General features: G+C 42.5%; 1 protein-coding gene across 1 annotated transcript in view; it reads right to left on the reverse strand.

Moving 5' to 3' along the window:
* gfra1a (gdnf family receptor alpha 1a) overlaps positions 1-18405 on the reverse strand; it is a 173248-nt gene extending 154843 nt beyond the window's left edge. Inside the window, 3 exon segments of the mRNA XM_053333677.1 lie at positions 16494-16574; positions 17511-17816; positions 18366-18405. Coding sequence (XP_053189652.1) covers positions 16494-16574; positions 17511-17816; positions 18366-18405 — 427 coding nt within the window.
* Between the last annotated feature and the right edge of the window lie 3138 nt (positions 18406-21543).

The raw sequence follows: 21543 nt of genomic DNA on the forward strand, positions 1-21543 counted from the left end.
GTTGACTGTGTGCAGCTGAGGGCTTAGAGCAGCAGCTTAACACAAGGCCGAGGCTTTGGCACACCTGCCGGCGGTCAGTCAGGCTTCAGACAGCCAAGAAAAACACAATGTGATAATAACGCTGTAATTAACCAAGCGGTACTAAAGCAATCTTTATTTTATTCTTGATTTAAATGGAGCTGTTTGACACATTTAGAAGAGTTAAGTAGCTATATTAATATAAAGTGTGCAGGATTTAGATCAAGTTGAGATTGAAATATTTAAATTGCTCCATTTCGATATGAATCAGGTCTTAACTTCCTTCCTTCCTTCCTTCCTCTCTCCTTCTCTCTTTCTTTCCTCCCTTCCTTCCTTGTACCTTCCTCCCTTCTGTTCTCTGTCGTCCTTTCCTTCTCCCTCCTACTTTCCTTCCTTCCTTTTTTCCTCCATTCTTCCTCCCTTCCTTCCTCTCTCCTTTCCTTCCTTCCCTTCTCCCTCCTTTCCGTCCTTCCTTCTTTCTTTCCTCCATCCTTCCTCCCTTCCTTAGTCCCTCCTTTCCTTCCTTCTTTCCTCCATCCATCCTTCCTCCCTCCTTTCCTTCCTTCCTTCCTTCCTCCCTTCCTTCCTTGACTCGAGGACAACAGGACAGCCAAGCAAAACACAATGTGATAATAACGCTGTAATTAACCAAGCGGTACTAAAGCAATCTTTACTTTATTCTTGATTTAAATGGAGCTGTTTGACACATTTAGAAGAGTTAAGTAGCTATATTAATATAAAGTGTGCAGGATTTAGATCAAGTTGAGATTGAAACATTTAAATTGGTCCATTTCAATATGAATCAGGTCTTAACTTACTTACCTCCTTCCTTCCTTCCTTCCTTCCTTCCTTCCTTCCTTCCTTCCTTCCTTCCTTCCTTCCTCTCTCCTTCTCTCTTTCTTTCCTCCCCTGTACCTTCCTCCCTTCTGTTCTCTGTCCTTCTTTCCTTCTCCCTCCTACTTTCCTTCCTTCCTTTTTTCCTCCATTCTTCCTCCCTTCCTTCCTCTCTCCTTTCCTTCCTTCCTTCCCTTCTACCTCCATCCTTCCTCCCTTCCTTACTCCCTCCTTTTTTTCCTTCCTTCCTTCTTTCCTCCATCCATCCTTCCTCTCTCCTTTCCTTCCTTCCTTCCCTTCTACCTCCTTTCCTTCCTTCCTTCCTTCCTTCTTTCTTTCCTCCATCCTTCCTTCCTTCCTTACTCCCTCCTTTCCTTCCTTCCTTCTTTTCCTCCATCCATCCTTCCTCCCTCCTTTCCTTCTTTTCTTTCCTCCTCCCTCCTTTCCTTCCTTCCTTCCTCCCTTCCTTCCTTGACTCGAGCAAAAACCTTAAACCTCCTTCTGTCCTTCCTTCCATATTTCCTTCCTCCCTTTCTTTCCTTCCTGTCTTCCTTTCGTTCCTTTTATCCTTCCTTTCATCTTTCCTTACTTCCTTTCTTCTGTCCTTCCTCCCTTTCTTTCATCCATCATTCTGTCCGTCCATCATATCGAGTTTGACACCCCTGACTTAGAGCTTCTTTCTTAAATCTGAGGTAATGACTATATTTATGCCCTTTGCCTGTAAATGGTACTAAAGCAACATTTACTCTATTCTTGATTCAAATGTAGATATTTGCCAAATTTAGATGCATTAGATGAGTGTAGTGTATGAAATGTGCAGGATTTAGATCAAGAAATTGCTCCATTTCAATTCGAAGCAGGTCCTAAATGTTAAAACAGAGTTCCTGAGATGCAGAGAAAACAACAGTTACTACTAATCCACTTCCAACACGTAGTATCGACCAGGTTTACAATGTTAACATGCATCAAATATCAGCCTATAGATGTTTTCACAACCTATAAAAATGTTTTGGGGACACTGAATATTATCTAAATCAAATGTTTCACTTAGAGCTTCTTTCTTAAGTCTGAGGTAATGACTATATTTATGTGTGTAATTTGCCCTTTGCCTGTAAATGTGATTATAAACGTTGTAATTAACTATGCAGTACTAAAGCAATCTTTACTTTATTCTTGATTCAAATGTAGATATTTGCCAAATTTAGATGCATTTAGATGATTTTAGTGTATTAAATGTGCAGGATTTGAGATTGAGCTTTTTAGGTTTTAGGTTGAAACATCATTTAAATTGCTCCGTTTCAATATGAATCAGCTCCTAAATGTTAAATCAGAGTTCCCGAGATGCCGAGAAGACAACAGTTACTACTAATCCACTTCCAACACGTAGTATCGACCAGGTTTACAATGTTAACATGCATCAAATATCAGCCTTTAGATGTTTCCTCAATCTGTAAAAGGTTTGCATATCTAAATCAAATTCTCCACTTAGAGCTTCTTTCTTAAATCTGAGGATATGACTATTACGTGTGTGGAATTTGCCCTTTACCTGTAAGCCATAGTCCCGCTGCAGAGGCACACGTACTCCTGTATAACTCTGTGTGTGCGTGGGCATCCGCAACTGTGTATGTGAAAAGTTAATTGTCCATATTTGCATGCAGTATAAAGCAGCAGCGGGAGGCAGACCTGGCACATGCTCCATCCTGCTGATTTAAGCTGTCAACTGCATTTATTAACTATGATGAATCACCCTTCCACTTCACATCCAATCAAAGGCCTCTCAGAGGGACTCAAATCTGGTCACCTTTAACTAAATGATTTTCTTGGCCCATGGTGCGCCAGCCAGTGATTGGACTGGCAACCTGATGATGTGGCTGCTGTTTGAATTATCCTGCCAATGGCCAACAGCTGGATCAGTCATTTCTGAAACAGTGTGTTGAATTAAGCGACCAGCTGACATGTAGCTGCATGGGGAAGGATAATTTTAAAAAGGCCTGGTTGGATTGAGCAAATAACTTCTATAGCCGGTGAGACATAGAATATAAAGGTGTTCTTTTAACCTTGCCTTAAGGATTTGGATTATATCTGAACTATGCTCAGCCTCTGCAGCATAATACAGTACATTTTACAATAAAAGCTGACAGCTACCACTGAATGAGAATAATCTCTCTCCCACAATGTAGAGAAATTTCCCTTAAACCTTGCCTTTCTTCCCCAAAACCAACAATTTAAATCCATCTATATTTAGCTTTAAAAAGTGCTCACACATTTCTTAGCATAACTGCATAGTTCAAATTACAGTACTGAGCACTGCATGCCAAAAAAAAAAAAAAAAAATCATCAGTACAGAGATGAGACAAGGTCAGTGAAAACACACATTCCCAACAGGCTGTGTCCTCTCTCTCCGAACACGAGAGCGGGGAGCTGAGCCTGGAACTGAACACCTCAAACCTTGCTGAAGGATAAAGCCTTTGATCCCGAGCCTGAACGGAAGAGCTTGGGCAGAAAAAGCGGGAGGGAACAGGGGGAGAAAAAAAAAAAAAAAAAAAGAGAGAGAAATCAATAGATTCTTGTAGACACAGCCTCAAGTTTCCAATCTAACACAGCGCGGTATTGATTAGGCTTCATATGAGACAAGGCACAGGGACAGTAATGTCGGCAGTGGATTTTGGAGTCTTTAACAAAACAAACTCCTCTGTGTGTGTGTGTGTGTGTGTGTGTGTGTGTGTGTGTGTGTCTGTGTGTGTGTGTGTGTGTGTGTGTTGGGAAGGAAAGGGGGCGGGGGCTATAAGATCTATAGGGGGCGGCTTTTTCTTTTTCTACTGCATTGCAAACAGACGACATGCTGTAGATCAGGACTCACGTGATCGGTGGGTGAACACAGTATAAGGATGCGAGAGGATAACAGAGAGAGATGTTATATCATTGTGCTGCAGAGAGCTTAGAGCAGGGGTGTCAAACATGCGGCCCGTGCGCCAGATCCGGCCCGCCGTGAGGTTCAATCCGGCCCAGTTTCCTTCCTTCTCTTTTCCTTCCTTCCTACCTTTCTTCCTCCCAATCTTCTTTTCTTTACTTCCTTCCTTCCATCTTTCCTTCCTGTATTCTCATCCCTCTTTTTCTTCCATCTGTCTTCCCTTTCCTTCATTCCTTCCTCCCTCCCTTCCTTCCTTCTCGTCTTCTCTTCTCTTCCTTCCATCTGTCCTTCCTCCCTTCCTTCCTTCCATCTGTCCTTCCTCCCTTCCTTCCTTCCATCTGTCCTTCTTCCCTTCCTTCCTTCCATCTGTCCTTCCTCCCTTATTTCCTTCCTACCTTTCTTCCTCCCCTCTGCCCTATCTTCTTTAGCTTCTTTCCTTCCTTCCATCTGTCTTCCCTTCCTTCCTTCTTGCTCCCTTGCTCCCTCCCAGATCCGGCCCGCCGTGAGGTTCAATCCGGCCCAGTTTCCTTCCTTCTCTTTTCCTTCCTTCCTACCTTTCTTCCTCCCAATCTTCTTTTCTTTACTTCCTTCCTTCCATCTTTCCTTCCTATATTCTCTTTCTTCTCATCCCTCTTTTTCTTCCATCTGTCTTCCCTTTCCTTCATTCCTTCCTTCCTCCCTCCCTTCCTTCTCGTCTTCTCTTCTCTTCCTTCCATCTGTCCTTCCTCCCTTCCTTCCTTCCATCTGTCCTTCTTCCCTTCCTTCCATCCATCTGTCCTTCTTCCCTTCCTTCCATCCATCTGTCCTTCCTCCCTTCCTTCCTTCCTACCTTTCTTCCTCCCCTCTGCCCTATCTTCTTTAGCTTCTTTCCTTCCTTCCATCTGTCTTCCCTTCCTTCCTTCTTGCTCCCTTCCTTCCTTCCTTCCTTTTAATGATCCAGCCCACATGAGATCAAATTGGTCTTTATGTGGCCCTTGAATGAAAATGAGTTTGACACCTCTGGCTTAGAGAGTAAAAAGTGAAGCCAGACTGAGGGAGGGATTAATTCAAATAAATAAATACATGGCTGAACTTGAACTAGCTCCCAAAGTGTTGGTCAAACAGCAGTAATGTGATGTTTATCCTGAAAGTGGCAGAAGCAAGAAATATAAGTCCACAGATTGCACATAGCTCCCAATGCAGGTAGATTTAACCCTTGTGTCGTCCTCCCGGGTCAAATTGACCCCGTCTTTATTCTTCTTTCCTCCCTTCCTTCCTTCCTTCCTTCCTTCCGTCTGTCTGTACTTCCTCCATCCCCTTTTCTTCCCTCCTTCTTTCCTTTCCTTCCTCCCTTCCTTCTTTCCTTCCTTCCTCCCTCCTTTCCTTCCTTCCCCCCTTTCCTTCCTTATTCCTTCCTTCTTTCCTCCCTCCCTCCTTCTCTCTTTCTTTCCTCCCTTCTTCCTTCCCTTCTTCCTTCCTTCCTCCCTCCTGTCCTTCCTTCTTCCTTTCTCCCTTCCTCCCTCCTTTCTCCATTCCTCCCTCCTTTCCTTCCTTCCCCCCTTTCCTTCCTTCTTTCCTCCCTCCCTCCTTCCCTTCCTCCCTCCCTCCTTCCCTTCCTTCCTCCCTCCTTTCCTTCCTTCCTCCCTTCCTCCCTCCCTTCCTCCCTCCTTTCCTTTCCTCCATCCCTTCCTCCCTCCTTTTTCCTTTCCTTCCTTCTTCCTTCCTTGACTCGAGGACAACAGGAGGGTTAATAGAATAGCCCATCCATCCATCCATCCATCCATCCATCCATCCATCCATCCATCCATCCATCCATCCATCCATCCATCCATCTATCCATCTATCTATCCATCCATCCATTCATCCATCCATCCATCCATCCATCTATCGTACGATAAGTCGATAATTATTGTGATAAGCGTAGTCCTTTCTTCAACCTTGCACATGTTCTTAGAATAAAAGGTGATGCTAAATGACGCTAAACAGGACTGCAGGTGAAAATCCCAACACTTGGACCAGACTCCAACTCAGTCCAGGTGTCTTATGTTGTAGAAACTAGGTCGCACTCTGGCTGAAAGGAAGCATAAGTCTGGAAGTAGAAAGCTTCCGATTTAAAATTCAAGTCGCTGTGAGTCAGACCACACTGAGGGCAGCAGTCGGTCTGTGACTGACATGCAGAATAAGAAAAACATCCAATTTAATGATGCAGTTTGAATTGCGTTACATTAGCCCCAGAGAGCTGAGTCACTTGGTTTACAAAGGTGATGGAGCGTTTTTTCTGGGATATGACGAGGAGGGTTTATTAGTACATTTGTGAGGTCAGACATGACTTCAAAACCAAACCAGGAAACTCATGACGTCATCAGCTGCACTGTGCCTGTTTCTAGAAAAAAAATGGATTCTCATAAAACCCCCCGTGGGCTGATTTGAGGCTAAAGTGATGACGCACCAGTCATACTTTTTTCTCTATTCAGTGATTTCCTATAATTTCCTGTTTGTTTCTGATCAAGCTGCTGCCCCCCCCCCCCCCAGTTCTGGTAAAGCTTTGTCAGCCATGACTGAGTTTATGACTGGAATCAGGTGGGAGGTAAAAGGAAGCAGAAATGAGGGTTTTGAAAGTTCTGCATTCAGTGTTTGAAGTCCTTGAGATTAGGATTTTATGTCAATGCCAGATTTGAGGGGTTGCCGGGGGATACATCTCTAATAATCATAGTCTTTCTGGCATCCAGTGTGTTTCTGTCTTTTCTCAATCCTTTAATATGTGTCCTTATGACCATCAAGACTAAAACATTAGTGTATGTTAGTAGAAACAGTTGTGCATTGTGTCTTAGTCAGTTTTAAAAATCTTAAATGGGACATATAACATATATTTCCAGGTCTATACTACTCTATACTCCAGATCTGGAAGCAGTTACGTCATAAAATCATGAAACAAACTATAGTAGTAAGGTTTTCACTACTTTTGCCTCAATCTTTAATCAAAATGTCTCAAACTCAAACACATGTTTTAGGCCAGAATATAAAATATGAGAATAGATGACATGAAAGTCCCATGGAAAACCCTTAGCAACAGCCATAGCAACAACCTTAGAAACAAAACAGACAGCCATTTATGAGCAATCACGACAAGGTGATGTCACCACCTCAACAAGATAGAAACGAAGAGTTCAGTACAGATTCAAGCCCTGAGTTTTGACTTGCAGGTAGGCATGGGTTGATAACCGTGTTCAAGGTATACCGGGATTTGAAAAAGTCACGATAACCGAAACCACCAGATGTTCTGTCATACTGTTCCTAACTCTAAGGTATGAGCTGTTTGTTGTCTGGTCAAAGACAGGAAGTGCTCAGGTGGTGCAGCTGCAGCGTAGAGTATCAGGACCCCTCACACTGTCATTACAGATTCAGGTTAAATTAACATGTCTGTCTTTATTTTTCTTCCTTTTAGGAACATTTTAGAGCTGTAATCACAATACCGCCATACCATGAAACCATGATATTTTTGCTTATGGTTATCATACCGCCAGAATCTCATACCGGCCCATGCCTACTTGCAGGGATAATTTCTACAAGAGCCAGAGTAATATATCGGTCAGAGATTGTTGAAAAGTAAAGTGCAATACAAATTAAATTTATTAGTATTATTATTATCATTATTAGCGGATATTAGCGACCGATATTGGCCTATTACAGATATATGGGTATCGGCATATATGTTGTCTGATGTGCACTGAGATTTTTATGTTATATAGGCAGTGTTTTATGTCAATTCAATCCTTTTTTTTCTTAATTCAAGTTGAATATATCCATCCACGTTATTTGTTGTATGTGTTTTATCATTAATATGAATTCATAATGATTAAACTCCCAGTGAAGATTAAAGTTTCAGTGCACTGTTTTTATACTTAAACTGTAAGATATCATTCCTGCATTACATATCTTTATCACAAGAGTTTGATTACCACATCCCATAAAAAATGTGCATCTAATATACATATATTCTGATTATTGATTATTATTTTTTTATTCCATAATGTTGGTACTGGCCCCAGAAATACAGTATAATTTCTACATATGTTAACCTCAAGTTTTGGCACTTTGACAATGTTTAATAAAGATATCTGACATGATAACAGCAAAAAAAATGTCCCTTTTAAAGTCTGTGTCATGTCTGATCCATTTAATAAGTTCAGAATCGGCACTAATCCTCATCCAGCGTATCAGATTTGTGCATCACGAGGCTAAACCCCGCCCCCCCCCCCCCCAAAAAAAAAAATTGAGAGGAAACACCCACTCCTCTGACAACTTCTATCAAGCAAACACTAAATCTGCTTGACGGCAAACAGTGTAGGACTGTTTATATCCAGAGCAACTCCCAGCAACAAATACATTTGACTGAATAAGCGTGAAGCGGGAAACGGCAGGAGAAAAAAAAAAAAAGAGCAAGTGTGTTCAGTCAACCAACTCTGAATAAATAAAAGAAGAAAAATAAAGTTATAAGAACAGGCAAGATAGTCTCTCTCTCTCTCTCTCTCTCTCTCTCTCTCTCTCTCTCTCTCTGTCTATCTATCTCTCTCTGTCTATCTCTCTCTCTCTCTCTGTCTCTCTCTCTCTCTCTCTCTCTCTCTCTCTCTCTCTCTCTCTCCTCTCTCTCTCTCTCTCTCTCTCTCTCTCTCTCTCTCTCTCTCTCTCTCTCTCTCTCAAAGATACAGCACAATAAATTATGTTTCTACCTCTGTAACTCCTCTGCATTCCCTCCCTGACTTTATCTCACACACACCACACACACACACACACACACACACACACACACACACACAGACAGACAAGCAGATGCATCCATACACACATCAGGGAAAGAGACAGTGGTAGATACTCTTATCTCTACACATTGGCAGCTCATAATGAGAGTGACTTCCTCTGCAGCCAGTGGTTGAGTGGTGCTGACAGCCTCTCAGCCCTGCGTGTCAGCACACTGGGATTTGAAGCGCTGCCTCGGCTTGACAGCTGGGGCCACGCACTTACAGATGTTTTCACACTCACACAAAACACACACACACACACACACACACACACACACACTTACAGTCTTACAGTGTATGCGCACATCACTGCTGCAACTATACGCTTCAAGGTTGACTTCAGCAGTAGGAAGGAGGAGGACAAGATGCGTTTGAAGTCTTGACACATGGAAAAGACACAATATTGAGCTTTGTGTATTGGGGCTTATGAGTGGTGAGTGGGTGATATATATACAGAGAGCTGCTGCTAGTGCTGCTAGTGCTGCTGCTGTACCAGCCAACAGGGAGGCAGACGGAGCTTAAGGAGAGAGTTTAAGCCAAACAGACATCAATACAACAACAACGGGGTGGGGGAAAATATTCATTGCGAGCCAGAGAACACAGTTTCTGATTACTGGAGTGGCTGCCTGAACTAAATGTGACAGATTTGGTCTCAGGTTAGGGGGAGATGAATTCCGCTCCGAAACTTCAGGAAAGAAAGAAATCTGTCGAGGTGTAGTTTGATTTAACCCTCCTGTTGTCCTCCTGGGTCAAGGAAGGAAGGAAGGAAGGAAGGAAAGGAGGGAGGAAAGGAAAGGAAAGAAAGAAATCTGTCTAGGTGTAGTTTAACCCTTGTGTCGTCCTCCCGGGTCAAATTGACCCCGTCTTATTCTTCTTTCCTCCCTTCCTTCCTTCCTTCTGTTTGTACTTCCTCCATCCCCCTTTCTTCCCTCCTTCTTTCCTTTCCTCCCTTCCTTCCTTCCTTCCTTCCTTCCGTCTGTACTTCCTCCATCTCCCTTTCTTCCCTCCTTCTTTCCTTTCCTCCCTTCCTTCCTTCCGTCTGTACTTCCTCCATCCCCCTTTCTTCCCTCCTTCTTTCCTTTCCTCCCTTCCTTCCTTCCGTCTGTACTTCCTCCATCCCCCTTTCTTCCCTCCTTCTTTCCTTTCCTCCCTTCCTTCCTTCCTTCCTTTCGTCTGTACTTCCTCCATCTCCCTTTCCTCCCTCATTCTTTCCTTCCTTCCTTCCTCCCTCCTTTCCTTCCTTCTAACTTCCATCTTTCCTTTCCCTCCTTCCTTCCTTCCTCCCTCCTTTCCTTCCTTATTCCTTCCTTCTTTCCTACCTTCCTTCCTTCCTTCTTTCATTTCCTCCCTCCCTCCTTCTCATTTTCTTTCCTCTGTCATTCTTTCCTACCTTCCTTCCTTCCTTCTTTCTTTTCCTCCCTTCTTCCTCCCTTCCTCCCTCCTTTCCTCCCTTCCTTGACTCGAGGACAACAGGAGGGTTAATTTAACAGTTACCCTTGACATACAGTATAAGGACGAAAAGGGAAAAGTTCAAACTATGCTGCGAGTCTCGTACTGTCAAGTTTTTTGAAGTACAAACAGTAGTTTAAAGATAAGTGCTCTCGAACCTAAATACTATATTATCACTTCAGAACCGCCAAACAACTGCACAAGGTCAGCGTGCGAGCCAGAGTGAAATGATAGTTGTGTAAACTCATCTTTATTCATAGGGTCGCACCTCCTCCTGGAATCTTTGATGCTCTTATCCGTTCTCACCCAGCGCCCGCCGCCCCATCATTTAAACCACGGCCGCCGCTGCTGTATTTACCTTAACTCACTTTTGGCTGCGGCCCAGACTGTCGATTATGGCCCGTGTCACTTTTTACCTCGTGTTACATTTCTCTCACCTTTCCTCATCGTACTACTTGTGCTTAAAGATTTTCTCTACCCAGTTGTTTCTTTGTTCGCCTTCCTCTTATTCTCAACATCATCATCTTGACCTCCTCTTCTTAACCCTCATGTCGTCCTCCCGGGTCAAACTGACCCCATCTTATTCTTCTTTCCTCCCTTCATTCCTTCCGTTTGTACTTCCTCCATCCCCCTTTCTTCCCTCCTTCTTTCCCTCCCTCTTTCCTCCCTTCTTTCCTTCCTTCTTTCCTTTCCTCCCTCCTTTCCTTCCTTATTTCTTCCTCCCTTCCTTCTTTCCTCCCTCCCTCCTTCTCTCTTTCTTTCCTATGTCCTTCTTTCCTACCTTCCTTTCCTCCCTTCTTTCCTTCCTTCCGTTCCTTATTTCTTCGTCCCTTCCTCCCTTCCTTCTTTCCTCCCTCCCTCCCTCCTTCTCTCTTTCTTTCCTCTGTCCTTCTTTCCTACCTTCCTTCTTTCCTTTTCTCCCTTTCTTCCATCCTTCCTCCCTCCTTTCCTTCCTTCTTCCTTCTTTCCTTGCCTTCCTTCTTCCTTCCTCCTTCCTTTCCTGTCCTTTCCTCCCTTCCTCCCTCCTTTCCTTCCTTCTTCCTTCCCTCCTTCCTTCCTCCATCCTTTCCTTCCTTCTTCCTTCCACCTTCCTTTCCTTCCTTCTTCCTTCCTCCCTCCTTTCCTTCTTCCTCCCTCCCTCCCTTCCTTCCTTCCTTCCTTGACTCGAGGACAACAGGAGGGTTAAAAAAGGGGACCCAAAAAGCACCTGCGAGTGTTTATGAATACAGTAATATGAAACTGTCCCGGCCGGCTGTGTATTCATCCATTTCCTACACGGCTTTGATTTGCCAGCGGCCCGAGCCAAATGGTGTGGCAGTAATTCTAAGTCCACTTGAGTCTCCGAATAATGCTCCCTGTTTATGTGTTGCTCTCTCTCCTCCTGCATGGATCACTGACTCATAAACATGGGCAACTGGTGAGGAGAAAAGAAAGGCAGTCATTTCATCTAAACTACGCTCTTTTTTTTTTTCTTCTCTCCCCCCTCTTCCCCCTCTCCTCTAAGCTTATATGAAGTCATGCAGCGTGATAGAAAATTGTAGCTTTCTTCAACCCAGCGTGACATCTGCCTCCTTGTTTACTTGATTTATAAAAGCTAGCATCTTACATAGCTGGAATCTAATGAAGTTCAGAGAAAGGTTACATACTAAAAAAAAAAAAAATGTACAGATACATATTCAGATTATGAAAGTGTGACACCTGCAGGAAGGAAACATCTGCACAGATTTGGGTTTTTTTTTTTTTTGCATATAAATAAGGCAGCATCAGTCGTCTCAGTGGTTCCACAGGCAGCAGAGGAACTCACTGAGCCCTTTACTGGACTTTAAACAGAGACATCAAAAAACAGGTAGAGCTGCTAAAGAGATATAGAGAGAGAAAAAAAGGATTAAGGGACTCAACACAGGGATGTTTAGTCGGGAAAGAAAATGGAAATTCGAATTAAACACGGAGCAGAAACCATACCAAAAAAATACATGCTTCCTTAGCCAGCATGTCCATGTGGGCCCCATAAGAGTTAGGGCTGCAAATATGAGTCCCAAGTGGGTTTCTCTGCACCTGTGTTTGCCCAAGTGGGTGCTGACGAGGTTTCAGGTGGGGCCCAATTGGGTAAAACCCATGTAGACCCCATATGTTTGCCCCTAAGTGGGATCAGAATTGACCTTGAATGGGGCCCATCTAGCCAACCCACATGGGCTTCACATGTGTGGCCCATGTTTCTGCAACAATATGGGGCCCGTACAATTTGCCCTGTTTATGCCCATGCCGGCTTAGCCCACTTACTGTATATCCCTTTTGGGGCTCGTACAGTCAGCCCAGCTCTTACTGAAACCATGTGGGATGTGCAAAATGTGCCCAGTTCAAGCCCCATGTCCACTCAGCACCCACGTAGCCTGCTTTTAACCCAGATGAGGCCCACATGGACACGCTGGCTGAGTCATTACATCCTCTCACACACACACACACTGTATTTAATGTCACAACCAATGTGTTAAATGAGTGTTTAAAGCAGTCATCGCTTTCTTACAAGGATAATTACATGATGGAGATTCTGAAACAGCCTCAATAGAGTTTCCATTAGTTCCAGCAGGCAGGGAGAGAGCGGCCTCCTTTAGTATGCATGACCCGTTGAATCATCACATCAACCTACTAGAAGAAGATGACAGTGCTGCTGGTCTTGCAACACTTCTATCCACTTTCCAAGCAGCTACAGTACAGACTATCGATCTGTATTGTTATAAAGAATTTATGACAATCTTAACTCCTTAAATCTTAAATGTGCTGCAACAACAGTAGTCCTCTAAATACAACAACAGCACGACCGTCTATCACTTCCAGATGCAGATTTATAAAAAAAAAAAAAAGAGTCTTGATCAGGATTACACATGCAGAGTTGGAGCAGTCTCGCTCTGGGTGGTTTCTAATTAAGTATAGCTGTCTAAATTAAGCACATGCACATGTTTTCATGTCTGTAAAAAGCACTTGGATAACTGGTGTGGACTAGACTGCTGCTCTACTGCAATAGTTGTTCATTTTTTGGTGCAGAGAAATGAGTTTCTGTGTGATTCATTGGACTCAACCCCGTAGGCAAAGCCACGACGCCCCAGGTAAAGATATGAAAATAATTAGCTAAATTAACCCAGTGGCAATACTGTGTGTGTTATGTGCGTTATGTGTATTTCATTTTCTAATATCCACAAAGTTCGATTTGATCATTAAAGCTTGATATTACATCAGTATTTTATATAACTTTTTCCTTGTGTCTAAATATGTGTTTTATCATTTACCAAAATAAATAATGTGTTTACACTCTAACGGATTAAATGTGTAATAGCCTCTTCCAGAGACTTACTGTGACTAATGATGAGTGATGAAGATGACAACTGGAGGAGCACAGGGAAATGGTGTGCGTGATGTTCTGTAAGGTTTGGGATTATTCTGTAAGTGGCATGAAAATCTTGGGTTTACTTTGATGAAATAGCCCTTTATTTAAATCTCAACCCCCAATTAAGTATTGATGAATGGCTTTCTGTAAATCAGTAAAGATATGCATGCATGTGTGTGGCGGAAATGACACCGAACTAGACTGACAGCCACCAGCATGTCATTGGATGTGTGTGTGTGTGTGTGTGTGTGTGTTTGTGTATTTGTGTGTATGCATCTGTGCACTGTACGTATGGGTGTCACATGAGATTAGTGGCTTCAGTCAGTGACATGGGGGGTCGATCACGGACTTACGGGATCATCATGGCGGGCCTATTGTTCCTATATAGCCGGGGATCACTGAGTGTTACTGCCTTTACTGAGACAAACATGCGACGCGTTTAGACCCCTCCTCTGAAAATAGAGGGGCTAGACTACAGATCGCTGACTCGGATCACAAGCGGGTTCACAAATTGGTGCCTAAGGAGCACGGGAGCCTCCGGGAAAAATAAAAGAATTTACTAATTAGCGCTATAATATAGAACAAAGTTTAAGTTTGCCGTAAAAAAAAAAAAAAAATTAGCCATCTTGCATAAAATTTTAAGGTATGTAAGAGAAAAGAAATGTGTGCAGGCGATAAAGAAACTATAGCTCTAATATCACTCCTACCCCCTGATATAAAGTTTTGACCTAAATTTGCATGATGTTAAATAAGAATCCTCCAGAGAGTCTTTTTCATATTGGTCCCCTTTCAGCCCTCTCTGTGTGTGTTTTTGTGGCTCTATTGTTTAAATTTCCAGCTCCCCCTCTGTTCACTATGCTGCAAGACTGTACTGTAAAAGAGAGAAGTGAGTGATCAAAAACAAAAGCTCTAAGCTCTAATCATTCCTGCCTCCATCCTTCTCCTGTCACCTTGCCCTTTAATTTTCCACAGAATGAGTAAGGAAGGCCGGATGATCTCATGCTTTCTTGTTTCTGTCCTCCCCGTCCATTTAGCCTCACTCTGCTATTCAGTGATTAACCCTCGCTCCCTGCAGCCTTCTCCTCTCACCTGCTCCTCCACCTCCTCCTCCTCCTCCTCCTCCTGCTCCTCCATGATTCTTCTGTGGTGACAATCAGTCGCTATTCTCTTACGACCGACCGCCCGTTGTCCCGTCCTGCTTTCTGTTTTATCTCCCGCTTTAACTTACCCTGACAGTTTCACTCACCCACTTCATCCTAACGTCTCACTCCTTATCAACAGACGCAGTAAGTTCTGACCTCATAACTACACTTTAACGACAAAGACAAAGCCAGGCTGTTCTGAAGTGATGTTGTGAAGCTGTGGAAACTAACATAAAGAGATATTTGGACTAGCTCTGAAAGAAATAGTCAGTTAATCTAGTGGATTTCTCTTTAAATTGCAGATTTAAGTTTATAAAAAATCCTTCCAATTAAACAATCTGAGAAGGAATAATCAACTCTTTGGGTGAATTTTTCACTACGGCTGATGTGATAAGTTGTCAAAAGCAAGATTTGAGTGATTTAGAAAGCAAACATGTCAAATATTCTCTAGTTTCCAACTTCTCAAATGTGAGTTCCTACTTTTTTATCTGTTTTATATCATTGTAAATTCAATATCTTTAGGTTTTTGAGAGTCAACTTGGACTTTTTAGATGGAAATAATCAGAAGTTGAAGCCCTACTCTGCATAACTGCACTTAGACTGATTTGTATAGCTGACAAAAAAAGATGTATGCAACGCTATCAATCGACATAAAGAGGCATTTGGACAGCAAATAAGGAGTGCCTGGCTTCGCTAAGAATGGCACCGTAAATCTGTCGGTTCCCTCTCGTCACAGCTCAGACCGTCGAGACTTGTCACCCTCCTCGAATCGTGAACTATGATCCTGTGCTGATGCCCCTGCGGGTGTCTCATCTCGTGCTGAGACTGGTATATTACAGACCAGTGACCTATACACAGTGTGATGCAGTGGTTTTTTTGAAGGCTTTTTTTTCTATGAAGGAGGGGAGGTGGGGAGGGGGGTAGCAAGAGGAAAAAAAAAGAGGAGAAAATGCTTCTTTAAAAAACACTGAACCCGACACCCAGTCCAAGATGTTGTTTATCTGTATTTCACCACCCACATTATGATGTCACCCTACTGTAGGAGAAGCATTGGTTTAGGGCAAAAAAGACACAGAAATAAGAAGAAGAAGAAAAAAAAAAGGCTTCCTCTTTATCAAAAAGGGTCAAAAAATCGGCCTTGTTCTTTTTGAAGCTGTGGAGGCAGAGCGTGTCTGTTTGATTTGACACGCTGCTCATCACCTGCAGTGTAATAATGAACATCTAAGCAGCAACATGATCGCACCACATTCAGTATATGTGAGGAGCTTCAAATAACACACAACACTAGTCTGCAACAACTGTGTGGACCACAGAGCACCTGAGTGGCTGGGAAAGAAGGAAGTAGAAGAAGAAGGGAATAACATCGCCATCTAGGGGCTTCAGTCAGCATTGCTCTCTTTCTCTCTCTTTCTCACACACACACACACACACACACACACACATACAAGATCGGAGCTGAAAAATGCATGTCATGCTCTCCCACGTTACTCACAGAGCTACTCACTCTCACATCTTTTCAACAAGTGGATTCAAACAGCCACAACAGGATTCTGTCCACAACCACGGTGACTCACACCAGCAACAACAGAGCCCTCCTTTTTCCTTTTTCTCTTTTTTTTTCTCCCCCCCTATTCTTTCTCACAGCTGAAGCATTTATCCACTGCTTGATGAGACTCAGAACTATAGCTCCCCATGCAAGGTCACTTCCAGCCGGCATGCAATATCGCTGGGGGTGAGAACGAATGGAGGAGGAGGAGGGGGGGGGGAGCCGGACGGAGTAGAAAGACAGATAGCGGATGAGAGGATGAGGGGAGGGATAAATACTTGACACAACAGATAACCTTCCAGTGAGAACATGCACAGCTTTTCAACTTTTATATCGTATATCTCCACGGAGAGAGACAAGTGACCGATGAAACAATGGAAAATAAACACTGAGCTTTCTTTCTTTCTTTTCTTTTCTTTCTTTCTTTCCTTACCTAAGATGGGAGCCAGGCGGAAAATGTCAGATAGACGTCCGTTCACGTGCTCGTAGGGGGAATCCTCCAAGAAATCATTACCTGTGAAGAAGACAAATGTTTAGATTAGATTACTAGATAGATAGATAGATAGATGGATAGATAGATGGATAGATAGATAGATAGATGGATAGATAGATGGATGGATGGATAGACTTGTTTTTTAACCCCCTCCTGTTTTGTTTATCATCCTTCACCCCTCACAATGGCCTGCATGTGACATGGGTTATTTGGGTCAGTCGATATCCACGCTGGCACACAGCCACACGCTTGATTAGGCAGGTTGGTCAGCTGTGTTGCGCAACTGGAAGTCGCCTCGCTGGCGATGGGGCTGATTGCAGTTTAGGGACTTAAAAGCCCCCCCCCTATCCCACGCACACCCGCACCCCCCTGCTATGATCAACACTTTAAGATGGCACTGTCATCGCTGAGGGGTTTTCACGCTCCATTACTTTCAAGGAAAAAGTGATTTAGGAGGTCAAAAAGTGTCTCGGCTCTGCGAAGGACCGTGGCCGTGGACAGAGTCGAGGAGGGACGGGGGGAGGAGGAGGGGGGGTCGGGGGCAGTTGTGGCCAAATTTGAATTGAAAGTTGAGTGATTGTGCATGATTGCATTGGACTGTTAGATACTGAGCTGTGTGCCACTTTTATTTTTGGAGTTTTTTTGTGTTTATGGTAGACTAGCAGGGAGGGTCATGAGGACTGATAGTGCCCCCCCCCCTCCCTCCCCTCCTACCCCTCTCCATACAGAAATGGGAGGAGCTGGGGCAACAAATCATATCAGCCTAATACAGAACTGATGAGAAATCCTAAATATGCATTCCACATTAGCTGCAGGATGCCAAAACTGGGAGTCTTAAGGGTCTTTATTAATCTTTAAGCTACACAATAACACTGTCTGCAGAAAACTACACATAAAAAGGGGTGAGGGTGCATTTTAAGACAAGAAAAAGTTCCTCCAAAAGCATTAAAACCCTACCTTGTAATGTTTGATAGATCCCCCAGTAAATGCGCAGGCAGTTCTTCTCTTTCTTCATGCCCCTTTTACACCTGCAGTTGTACAGCGGGCTCTGTTTGATGGCGTCCATAGCGCTCCTGCACTCGTCCTTGGCCTCCAGGCCGGCCACCATGCTGAAGTTGCTCTCCTTGCCGCCGGCCACGCACTGCCTCATCGTGCGGTACTTGGTGCTGCACGTCTGCTCCTTCAGGCACTGCTCACTGGCTCTCACACAGTCCAGCCGGCTGGCTCCAGCACGCAGGTTCTCCTCAGCATAAGACAACACATCTGGAAAACAGAAAGTGGAGCATTTATAATAATATAATGATGATAATTAAAATAAAATAAAAAGTCAGCTTGGTAGTTATTACCTTGCTTTCCTCAAAATACATATCAAAGTTTTTTTTAAAGCAGTGGGCCACTTTGCAGACTGGATTATTATCCAATGGAATAAACATTTTGAGTCGCTACTGTACATTGAACATTGAACACGATCAATACTGGAAAGCTGTTTCCTTCTAATTGCGAAAAAAAGGGAAAGTTTACACACAGTTTCATCACGAAGATAAAAACGCAGTGACATTTAGCTCCTATATATTCATTATGATTTGATAAAGCAGCGACACCTCCTTGCTGACTTTTCCCCCCGTTTTTTTGGAGCACTTTATGACCATAATCTGAAAGTCTCAACGCTTCCCAGGCTTCCAGTGAGCAGCCGCTGCCTTTACCACACTCTCCCCCCTTCATTAATAACAAAGCTCATCATTTAAACATTTAATATTAATATAAATTAGTAGTATTAAACGAGCTGTTGGTAATAGATCAAGTGAAGTTTACCTAAAAGAGGCAGGAGCACATACAGCACTGTGAGGATCATCGTCGTCCTCTCCTTGTGAATCATTAAACCTTTTGTTGGAATGATTTTTTTTTTTGCGAACAAAAAAAAAAGAAAAGAAAAAAAAGAAGAAACGACTTAACAGTAGTTTAATTCCCAAGGTACTTCCACTGTGTTAAAATCCATTGAAAAAGGGGACGTAGCAGTGTGCGCTCCGGTGTACAGATCCAGCTCCAGCTCGCTTTATACGAGAAATAAACCTCCGCTCGATAGAAAACAAAAAGTGTTCAATGCCGATTCAGCACAGTTTCTCTGACTCTTATCACTCTATAAAAAAAACCCCGAAGAAACAAGATACTTCTTTTCCTTCTTTTTCCCCCCGGTGCGGGTGGTCTTCTCGCCGCAGGGAGACAAAAGACGATGGATCAGGCAGCGAAACGGGCGAGTGTCCTCCAACTCCAGGCAGTGGGATGCTTGCGTCTGAGAGCGCACAGCCAACTGGAGCCCCACTGCTGTCTCGCGCATTCAGCAGGAGAGGAGAGAGCAGCTTCCCCCCTCGCGCTTAAAGTAGAGTAATCCTGTCATAAATTTACAAAAAAGACAGGCATTCCTATATCGCATGCAAAACTTCTTTATTTTTTTGTTTTTGGTAATATTATAATGGAAGCGTGGAGAATAAATATTAAGCTTTAAAGCTCACTTAACTCACTAATGAGGAGCGGAGACAGGAGTCCCAATGGGTGCATTTACAATAACCTCATATTGAAAGGGGGGGGGGGGGGGGGGGGTCGTCACTGCTGAGTTGCATTAAAAAATATCTAAAGGTTTTTATTAGATAAGCTTTTTTTTTTTAATGGGGTTTACCTTTAATAAACTTTCTAGCTCACAAACAAGTAATCTATTAAAATGCACATACAGGCTGCAGCGTAATACCAAACAGTGCATGTGGGTTGCATTTAAGATTTTTATTAAATGAAATGACCATCAGCTCCTAATATGTGTGTGTGTGTGTGTGTGTGTGTGTGTGTGTGTGTGTGTGTGTATGTGTGTATGTGTGTGTGTGTGTGTGTGGCCTGGTTTTACATTTCAGTATAAGAGCACTGACAGGCAGAGGGGGCAAAGGGCATGACTGGAGTGCATTTTTTATGACATGATTAATATAGCAACATGTGGAGGAGCTTATATGGTAATTTGTCAGATCTAAATCCCCTCTTAACTGGAGTGCCACTTGAGTTAGAAAATGCAAGGACATAATTCACACTATACTCACACTGCTGCACATAATCATGACATTTCAAGCATATGTGTCTGAGGCTCCTCCCCCTTTCTTTTTTTTTTGCCTTTTCTTTTTTTTTCTTACTGCAAAGTTAATCCCAAGTGTTATAATATCTGCAGCCCATAAAGACTGAAGGATGTCGGGTATCTGATAATGACTCACTTCAGGGTGACATGAAGTATAAGCTCGGCAGCACGTTTCCTGATAGGCTTACATGTCAAATGAGCGCAGCGCTGAGGAGAAGCTGCCCTCAGTCCACACAGAAGAGAGTGGACACTGTGTGACTGTCGCCATCTGTTGGTGGTTTTACAGTAAAGGTCACTGTTGTGTAGGAAGGCCTTTTATTTCCTTTTATTTTATGTTTAAACTATAGCTGCTATAAACTGTGGTGGTATTCAGTATTCAGATTATTTAACTATTTAATTACCAATGCAACACAAATACTCCATTACAAGTTAAAGTCCTGCATGACAAATCTCTCTTTAGTAAAAGTACTGCAGTATTATAGTGATGTAGTATGCAGTATTACAGTAAAAGTACTGCAGTATTATAAGTGATGTAGTATGCAGTATTACAGTAAAAGTACTGCAGTATTATGAGTGATGTCGTATGCAGCATTACAGTAAAAGTACTGCAGTATTATGAGTGTAGTATGCAGTATTGCAGTAAAAGTACTGCAGTATTATGAGTGATGTAGTATGCAGTATTGCAGTAAAAGTACTGCAGTGTTATGAGTGATGTAGTATGCAGTATTACAGTAAAAGTACTGCAGTATTATGAGTGATGTAGTATGCAGTATTACAGTAAAAGTACTGCAGTATTATGAGTGATGTAGTATGCAGTATTAAAGTAAAAGTACTGCAGTATTATGAGTGATGTAGTATGCAGTATTACAGTAAAAGTACTGCAGTATTATAAGTGATGTAGTATGCAGTATTACAGTAAAAGTACTGCAGGATTATGAGTGATGTAGTATGCAGCATTACAGTAAAAGTACTGCAGTATTATGAGTGATGTAGTATGCAGTATTACAGTAAAAGTACTGCAGTATTATGAGTGATGTAGTATGCAGTATTATAATAAAAGTACTGCAGTATTATAAGTGATGTAGTATGCACTATTACAGTAAAAGTACTGCAGTATTACAGTAAAAGTACTGCAGTATTATGAGTGATGTAGTATTACAGTAAAAGTACTGCAGTATTATAGTGATGTAGTATGCAGGATTACAGTAAAAGTACTGCAGTATTATGAGTGATGTAGTATGCAGTATTACAGTAAAAGTACTGCAGTATTATGAGTGATGTAGTACGCAGTATTAAAGTAAAAGTATTGCAGTATTATGAGTGATGCAGTATGCAGTATTACAGTAAAAGTACTGCAGTATAATGCGTGATGTAGTATGCAGTGTTACAGTAAAAGTACTGCAGTATTATGAGTGATGTAGTATGCAGTATTACAGTAAAAGTACTGCAGTATTATGAGTGATGTAGTATGCAGTATTACAGTAAAAGTACTGCAGTATTATGAGTGATGTAGTATGCAGTATTACAGTAAAAGTACTGCAGTATTATAGTGATGTAGTATGCAGTATTATAGTAAAAGTACTGCAGTATTATGAGTGATGCAGTATTACAGTAAAAATACTGCAGTATTACAGTAAAAGTACTGCAGTATTATGAGTGATGTAGTATGCAGTATTACAGTAAAAGTACTGCAGTATTATGAGTGATGTAGTATGCAGTATTACAGTAAAAGTACTACAGTATTATGAGTGATGTAGTATGCAGTATTACAGTAAAGGTACTGCAGTATTATGAGTGATGTAGTATGCAGTATTACAGTAAAAGTACTGCAGTATTATGAGTGATGTAGTATGCAGTATTACAGTAAAAGTACTGCAG

This window comes from Scomber japonicus, chromosome 14 (genome assembly GCF_027409825.1).
Source record: "Scomber japonicus isolate fScoJap1 chromosome 14, fScoJap1.pri, whole genome shotgun sequence".
In the NCBI taxonomy this organism is placed as follows: Eukaryota; Metazoa; Chordata; class Actinopteri; order Scombriformes; family Scombridae; genus Scomber; species Scomber japonicus.